Raw genomic sequence first — 9,231 nt, forward strand, 5'->3', positions numbered from 1 at the left:
CTTAGGATCTTACGTGTAGTCTTAGGCTGCTAATCTATGCTATCTCTCGGTGCTATCCGTGCATGTGATCTTGTTAGTGTGCATCCGTGCATGTTGTCTAGCTTCAGTGCACTCTGATTTGTATCACGGATGGTTTCTGTCTTAGTGGCTTTTGGTGGCGGTAATCCTTGGTGAAAACCAAGTGATGATTTACCCATATGAGCATCTGCTCATCCCATGCTTATGCATATGATGGATTAGATCCATTGGATCTCTTCCGGGAACTAGGTATACCTTGTTCCGGCTCCTAGAAAGTAATGCTTTGTTGATGCGGACTTGGGTTTGTTCACGGCCCTTCACCTCCGAGCTTGGATGATCTTCTAGGTCACCATGATCTCGCGGTGGCTTGAGGAGTTGTGTGCTGGTTCCGTTCTTGCTCAAGAACAGATGAACTATGCTTGTTTTTGCTTCACCCTTACACGGTGATCTTATACGGTCGATCGTGCACTTGGTTCTAGGGTTTGTGTGCTATTTATATGGTCTCTACTTCTTCCCTGGCCATGACACACAAGCCTGGTCACTTTATGACTCACCCCTTGCATTGCCTTGCTTGTTCTTGCCCGACACACTTGAGCTGTGTGCTCTCATATGCTTTGAAACTTGAGCCCCCTGCAGTTGCTCGGTTTTGGTCTGCTGCTTGATCCTATCTTGTCTTGTCCCTGGTTTTGGACAAGCACAAGTGTCTTGTGACTTGGTTCTGTCCAAGCTGAAGATTGTGTCACTTGCTAAGCTGTCTAAACTGAATCTTGAGCTAACACTTATATTTTGGCTAGTGTTTGTGATCTGTTTTGCGAGGTTTTGAAGTTGAATATGACCAGAATATGTTCTTCAAGCATTTAGTTTAGGTTTTAGTTATAGGAGCAAATTGTAATCTTTATTTTCATTTACTGTTTATTATTTATCAATTCTTGTATCAAGAATATTGTAAAGACTTTGTAATCTGTGTTGATATCAATAAAGCTCAAGTTTTTGTTCATGAGCTTTTGATTTATGTAGTGTTTAAATTCTGAATTAAATATTGTATTTAATATCCAGTTTGAAATTCAAAGTCATTTGAATTTATAAATTGTGTTTGAATTATGAGTTCTATTTTATATTGTTCAATGCTTATTGTTAAATGTATTAACACTTGTCAAATGAAATCAATTCCCCAAATCAACAAGATACAAAAGAGATCATGTCGAAATTTCCCTAACTCACATTGCCTAACCCTAAGTGCAAGATGAGAGAGAATCTCGATCCCTCTTAGGTTTAGTTGCAATAAGGCGCGAAAATTTCCCCCGTTTTGCGATGAAATGCACATCCCATTTCTAAATCTACCCTTCGTTGTTCCTAGGTTCTGGGTTATTACAAACACCCCCTCCATGATCTTGTGGCCCACAATATCACAGTTATTCTTATATAAGAGGGAGGGCATGCCATCCAATCCCGGGGATTTGAGGTCCCTGATGTTGTCCAAAGCACACCTCACCTCCTCCGCTGTTAATTCCTTCATAACTGTGGAAAACAAGAACAAAAGTCTGCACCGATTAGATCATAGAGTTGGTCAAGGGGCCAGGTGAGAAGAAGAAGAACAACAAAGTGAAAAATAAGTACTCCAATATGCTAGATGTTGTGAAGAAATTCATGGAACAAGTTGATAAAAATGTGGTTGAGGAGGACTTGGACAAGATGAAGGAAAATAGTGAGGAGCAAAAGTTTGCCCTCCTTGAATTTATGAAGGTACAAGCTGAGAGTGAGTTGGGATATGTAGAAGCGGAGGAATAAGCTAGAGAGTAAAGTGGCTATGCGAAAGGAAGTGAAAACATCATATATGGAGTTGATAAGCTCAGGTAAATAAATGGGATGAGGAATGGGAAAATTTGAAGGAGGAGAATAAGAAGATTAATTACATGTTGTTTGATCTTCTCAAAGTTAGTGAAGGTAACAAGGAGAGGTTGTAGAGCATCAAGAAAAATTGTGATGAATGAGGTGTAATATTTTACTTGCCATGTAGTAATGGTAAAGAATTAGTGAACTATGTCTATTTATTTTAAATTTCTTCCTCATGTTTTATTTGAATGATTGGGTATGTGTTGAACTATTTATAATGTTGTGGTAATGTTGTTACCATTGTGGTAATGGTAATGGTAATGTTGTTACCGTTGTGGTAATGGTAATGTTGTGATGGCCCTTGAATGTTCTTTATGACCCTCGTGTGTTCTCGATGACCCTAGAGGATTCTCGAGGATGACCTTCGAGGGTTCTCGATGATGGTCATAGAGGGTTCTAAATGAAAGATAATTTGTAAGCATTTTGAAAGCCTTCTAAAATTCATGGAAAATAGTTAGTATATTTTTAAACTACTATTACATCCCTCTAAAAATTCATGTAAAATACCTAATATTTTTGAAACTATTTTAGACCCATCTACAAAATCAAGGAAAAATAGCTAGTATTTTATAAGTTATTTTAGATCCATGTATTATTTTATGAAAAAATACCTAGTATTTTAAAAACTATTTTTAGATTCTTCAAAATTCATGCAAAAATAGATATTATTTTTAAAACTATTTTTAGACACCTCTAAATTCATGAAAAATAGTTAGTATTTTTCAAATATTTTTAGATCCCTCTAAAAATCATGAAAACTTAGCTACTCCCTCCGGTTCATATTAATGGACTCAACTTTAGGGCATTGGAAATGAAATCTAACGTCCCATACTTTATCGTCCAAGATACAAATCAACACCAACACCAACACATTTCAATTTGGTATTTCTACTATGTTCCCAAACCCTGAAACCTAAAGGTATGCTACAAATGCAATAGATAATGGTGGGAGGGAAATTTTACTCACTGACACGGAGGGGGGGTACTCTTTGCCGGCTTGCGCTTCACAATGCCAGCCAAGGCAGCCACAGCCGCCGAGAACAGGACAAAGCTTCGCTGCCACGTCAGCCATGCAGTTGGGTCCCAACATCAGAACAACAGTTAAGACGGCTAACCAAACAAATCAATGTTATTTGCAATGGGCTACCCGGTGGCGATTTGCAAAATATCCTTATATTAGTGGTCTTTTGTAGTAGTTGCCCCAGATGTGGTGGCTTTGCAATTTTCTCCTAGGGAATACTTATTGGCGTGTTATAAATTGGTCTTTGGACCTTAAACATTGAAGCGAGCCCAATATTTTTTCGCAGCACTCGGGCAGGCCTGTTCAGAGGTGGTGACAACAATGTTACATGGAGCTTAATCGCAACAAAAATATGACTGCTACCACTTGTCAACGGAGTTTGTGAAAATTCAGTTGAATACAACCCTCGTGAGATGAATTGTGTAGCTCGTGAATTAGATAGGTTACCAAAAGGTTCAATCCAAAATGTTTGGATAGATCGATGAACCTCCTGATGTGATTATACCTCTTTTGATTTCAGATGTAAGTCATGTAACACTTATTTCCCATGAATAAAAAGGTGTAAGTTATAAAAAGATGGCACTTGGAGAGCAGAAAGAAAATTGAAGAGTTAATTCGGTGCATGTATAGTCGTGACGGTTCTTGCCGCACTCACTTGGGCAGGCTACCAAGGCTGCACGGCACGCGGTTTCACCTCACGGACTGCACAATTCTAGGCCAACTTATGGACTGGCTCAAGTTTGCTCGTACTTGTACTAGTCAAACCATTGTACACGGTTAATTTTTCACCTCTGCATATGGTCGTAATTGGTTACTTTTCCAAGTCGACGAATAGTACGTACACGCAAAACATTCGACCTTCGTATGTCGATCGTTTTGCTCTGCTCGCCTATATATACCGAGTAGTCACACAATAACCAAACACCAACAAGTAGTACGTGCAGGCAAGATCCAAGAACACAACATTTTGTGCAAAGTTTCAGCTGATCCACACCAGGGATGGGCGGCGCAGGAGGAGGAGGAGACGATGTGAAGCTGCTGGGGACGTGGGCGAGCCCGCACACACTGCGAGTGCGACTCGCGCTCCGCCTCAAGGGCGTCAGCTACCACTACGTGGAGCAAGACCCCAACAAGGAGAACACCACCGGCGAGCTGCTCCTCCCTGGTAAGCAGCCGGTGATGATGATCCACGGCGGCAAGCCTGTTTGTGAGTCCTCCAACATATTGCAGTACATCGACGACGTCTTCCCCGGGGTCGGCCCTGACCTCCTCCCCACCGACAGCTACGAGCGTGCGGCCGCTCAATATTGGGCGGACTTCATTGATGACACGGTATATATTGTGTTTCCTTTCTTTCCGGTTTCCGGGTGTCCTTCGTACTGCGGAATCCGATTAAACTTAGTTTAGCAGAAGGCACACGAGAAAATTTATCCCTTCAAGTTTTTGTAGGGGGGAGGGGGAACTGAAGCAAGCCTCAAGTTACATAGTTATCCGACCACTAAGTTACAGAAATTTCAGGAGGGGGGAGTTTTCTTTAGACTATTCATCCGGAACTTGTGATTTTTACCTAGACTACATACTTTCGAATTTGGGTATAAAACTTGACACACATATACATACGTGCATCCTTTACATGCGAATTTTTTATTTTTTAGAGGTGTGAAAATATGTATTTTGGGGCGCTACAGTATTCAGACTAGGTGCCACGACGTAATTCTATCATATTGGAGGCATTTTCCCATGGTTCTACTTTCTAATCTGTGGCGTGTGTGTGTCTGTGCACACAGCTTATCGACGCGATGCACAAGGCGGCATGGGGCAAAACGGAGATTGAAAAGGCAGAGGGGAAGAATCAAGGGGCCGCCGCGGTGAGGGCTCTAGAGGGAGCCCTGAGAGAGTATTCCACGCCATTCTTTGGGGGCAAAGCTGCCGGATATGTGGATGTCGTGCTCGGCAGCCTTCTTCCGTGGGTGCACGCCATGCAGGGCATCAAGACACTCGACCCCGCCAGGACACCGCTCCTGGCCGCATGGACCGACCGCTTCTGCGAGCTGAAGGCGGCCCAAACGGTTATGCCGGACGTGACCAAGGTGGTTGACTTTGCCATGGCCATGTCCCTTCGCCGCTCTGGCCAACAGAAAATGGTTGATGGTACCATTCTTTGGTTCATAACGATCCTTTCTATAGCTATGATATTCTACATGAGTTGGATGGTACTATAGAGCCAAGGTTTCAAACCAAATGGAGGAAACAGCCTCTCTAAAAATAGATACAGAAATAATCCGCATAACAAGAATATATAGAGAAATAGTACTCATAAATTGTAAGCCGATGTGCATGTGTGCAGTCTTGCACTCGTATACTGATAAATGTATGTATATTTTTTTGTTTGTTTGTCTATGTATCGAAAATGAAAAAGGTACCTCTATTAGTTAAAAGCAGTGCTTTCGTAGGCCCCCAAGCAAACAATTGCATAACCGTACCATTATGCACATGCTCCTTCCGCCGACGATAGTGGGTCGGGTTAGGTTAGCCCCCGAAAATCTATATCGATTGTACCCTTGTACTTATTGAAAGGGTATACGGTGTATGTACGTACCGGTTTTGTTTGGGTCCACGTCGGATGGATCGATGTGGTGGTTGTCATAGGTTGTCACTTTCCATTCTCACGTACCGTGATCAGCTCGTTGCAGCCACTAGCCCGGCCATCTCCGATCTCGATCTACTCCGGTGGATACTTGTTCGCCCGATCGCGGCAAGGATCCGGCGTCCGGCGTTGGTCCGACTCCACCCCTCCCACGGCCGTCATTCATACCTAGGGTTTTGATCCCTCCGTCTTGTTGAAGCCAGTCGATCCCTCACCACTGCCATTTCCACGTACCCCGGTCGATCGTAGCAGGCGTGGCCGGTTACCTCGGCGATCTCCTATCCTTCCCGCATCTGGTGGATCGTTGGCCTTCCCCTCACGACAACGATACGACGACAATCGTCTGAGTCATCCACCCTCCGCCTGCCCACGGTCGACATACAGGCCGGTCCATTATAAGGCAGAGCAAGAGGTCATGCGGACAGCCGCCGATCCCAATTTCCCATGGCTGTCCAGATTGCCACCGACGCCCAGAAGGTTAGCCCTCCGTGACACACTGTTATTCCATTCTTATTCCATGTACTTTCTAGGATGTATTGTCGCATGTGTGCTTAGGGTTTAATTTGTTGTTCAAATTTTTATCAATTTTTGGGACATTTTTTGTTGATCTGCATTAAACAATGAATTTCAAGCCAAGTTTTTATGTTGGTGCATGTACACATGGTTCTATAACACAGCTCCGTTAATTAGGTCACTGATGTTGGTTTTATTTGGACTGATGGATGGTTCTATGGCTTCTAGGATTGACAATGAGAAAATAACTATGGACGTTGATGACTCCAGGTCGGAGGATTTTGATACGTCATCTTTAGAAGATGAAGATGAAGTATCATCTAATGGTGATGGTAGCATTTTTGGTGATCCTATAGCTAAGTCTTATAATGTGAGTCACTCACATTTTCATATTTTATTCCTATAGTATGTGAATATCTTGTCCTTGAATTTTGCCTCCTTGTTGTAAATTTTGTAGATGGACATAGATGTTTTTTTTTTTTTTTTTTGAGAAACACAGTACAAACGCAGGCGCTCACATACACGCGCGTACACTCACCCCTATGAACGCACACACGCACACCCTACCCCTATGAGCACCTCCGGAAGACCGAGCCGGCGGATTGGATCTTGAAATTGACGAAGTCACCACAGGCGCCTCGCTGTCGACGGGAACGTCGCCTCCCACTGAAAGAATATTCCGCCTTTATGAGACACACAGATGTCAAACCCGGGGTTTGAACTCTGGTGGGCTGGGGGTACAACCATCCTCCTAACCACCCAACCTGAGGTTGGTTCTCAGATGGACATAGATGTTGATGATGAACCCACCTCGAAAAATACAAGTGATGCATGTTTTATTTTTTCTTACTTGCTTTGTTCCGGTTGAAGTTGAATAAACATGTAATTTGCTACGACGCGCCGCTATGGATGCACTCATCCTCGCCTTTCTCTCACCGCCACGATTGCGATGTTTTGGGTGAGCTGGAAAAGAAGGCATATACAACAGCTCTGATACGCCGTGAGCATGCAAAGCTGTTTTGGCATGCGGCACAAGATTTCTCTGGCCTGAATATGCCACAGTTACACGAAGCAACTTATTTTGGCAAAACTATACATGCTGATGTCCAGGTCATTAGATCTACAGAGGCCCTTGCATGTAGGTTAGCCCTCAAAACTTCTGCCTGGCAATGGCAACAGACAAAGCGCCCATATGCCTGCGAGGAAACCGACACCGACCCACACACGTACAGCTCGCCACAGTCCATATAAAAGCAAGCGGCCTTGCCTCGATACCGCGCGCTCCACATCCCGACCGCGATGCGGTCGTCGTCATCACCGCCTCCGCCGGCGGCCACTCCGGCGACACGACGGGGGCGAGCCAGGAAAGCCCCGGCGTTTCACGTCTCCGTGTTCAAGCACATGGAGCTGCCGTGTGGGAGGGACTGGGCCGAGCTGCCCGCGGACGCGATCTCGTGCATCCTCCACAGGCTGGACCAGACGGAGCTCCTCATCGGCGGCGTGGCGGCGGTGTGCCGCTCCTGGCGCTGCGCCGCGCGAGAGGAGCCAGAGCTGTGGCGACGCATTGACCTGCGTGATTTTCATCATATTCCACCCTTCAACTGGCGAGTCGGCCTCAGGAGTATCATGCGGGCTGCCCTGCGGCTCAGCGCGGGGCAGTGCCATACCTTCTTCGGCGAGCACCTCCACGATGACCACTTCGTCCTCCTCGCTGAGCAGTAAGGCTTTCTTCTTCTTCATCCCTAACCCCACCTCTGGTTTGATGCCACGTATCCAAATGTTTGGTTGTTCATGCTAAATTGCAACAAATATTTAGTTGCCAAATAAAATATTTGTTCCAGCTCTCCAGTAAACACTAAATTTGTTTGGATACTATTTCCTCTGCTTTATCTGAATTACACGGTGAAATCAGCCTTATGCATATGACGTTTTGGTGCTGCTTCACACTGAACTACTCTTTTACATCCGACCGTTGTTAATTTCATGTCTTCATTTCTGCTCAACAAAGAGAACGAGTTTTTTACTAAAGAGCTAATTATATCATGCAGGGCCCCCTTACTGAAGAGCCTTCATCTCATTAACTGCTACTGTATCTCCGACGAAGGGTTTGCAAACACAATCAAAAAGCTTTCTCTGCTTGAGGAGCTTGAGCTTTCATGGTGCTTAAATCGCACACAAGTTCTCGAACTTGTGGCGGGAGCGTGCCCAGGCCTGAAGCACTTTAGACTTGTCAACCACTGGAATTTTGAACCTAAGGATGACCGGAAAGCTCGTGCAATTGCTAGAATGTGTGGCTTGCGTTCCTTGCATATTGTCAATGATAAACTCGACAATGAAGGCTTGACAACCATCCTCGACAACTGCCATCATCTAGAGTATCTTAACATGCACGATTGCTGGAATATCAAGATGGATGAAAACCTAGGAGCCAAGTTAGCCAGGATCAACGTGGATGACTATGAGTACCTTCTGCCATCCGATCCTGATAGTTGTTGCAATTCTCCGTTTTCTTCGTGCGATGATTATGACGATCTATCTCTTTCTTACTACCTTGGTGATGATATCGATGACATGGATGAAGAGCACGGAAGAACTATTGACATCAAGAGCATGTGTAGGTACTTGAGCTAATGTGATGGGGTAGAAATGGATGTTTTGATGTCTGATTGAGTGATGCCTTCTATTCTCAAATGCATGCACATGTTTTGTCGCTTCACTCGGCCGCGATTTCCCTCAAGAGGATATAGCTTTCTTCACGGTGTTTAATGTCTCGCTTGTGTTCCTGTGTTGTGTGCAAGATACAATCCTCCGGAGAAATATGATTAATTAAAGGACGTCAGGGTGATGTTCTTCATTTTGCAAGAACAAGCAGAGCAAACAAAACGAGCTGCCCTAGGGATGGTCTTTTGCTTGCAGAGAAGGGGGATTCAGAGGCTGGTCTTGGGGAGGTTGGCTTGTGGCAAGTGTTTAAAGAGATGGGAGAAATCAGTTCAACTCTTCAGATAAATTTGCTTTTGTTCATACAAAGGCTAATAAGGCAACGCATGTGTCTGTGCAAAACATTCTTTATCTTTAGTTTCGGAAGTAGCTTCCTTTGAACTAATCCCTGATTGGGCTTGTCCAATCGGATATGTTAATT

The 9,231-nt window shown here is 44.4% G+C and overlaps 1 protein-coding gene across 1 annotated transcript; it reads left to right on the forward strand.

Annotated features, from left to right (window-relative positions):
• Positions 1–3,931: 3,931 nt before the first annotated feature.
• Positions 3,932–5,154, forward strand: LOC124670895 (probable glutathione S-transferase GSTU6). The gene is made up of 2 exons (XM_047207361.1): positions 3,932–4,264; positions 4,720–5,154. The coding sequence occupies exons 1-2, from the start codon at positions 3,932–3,934 to the stop codon at positions 5,152–5,154; spliced, it is 768 nt and encodes a 255-aa protein (XP_047063317.1).
• Positions 5,155–9,231: the final 4,077 nt, after the last annotated feature.

The sequence above is a fragment of the Lolium rigidum genome, chromosome 7 (genome assembly GCF_022539505.1).
Source record: "Lolium rigidum isolate FL_2022 chromosome 7, APGP_CSIRO_Lrig_0.1, whole genome shotgun sequence".
Taxonomy (NCBI): domain Eukaryota; kingdom Viridiplantae; phylum Streptophyta; class Magnoliopsida; order Poales; family Poaceae; genus Lolium; species Lolium rigidum.

Bases quoted from the DNA above. Each gene is read 5' to 3' on its own strand.
- LOC124670895 (XM_047207361.1), top strand. From the start codon at position 3,932: ATGGGCGGCGCAGGAGGAGGAGGAGACGATGTGAAGCTGCTGGGGACG. The intron at 4,265-4,719 runs GTATATATTGTG...CTGTGCACACAG, and splicing joins CGGACTTCATTGATGACACG to CTTATCGACGCGATGCACAA.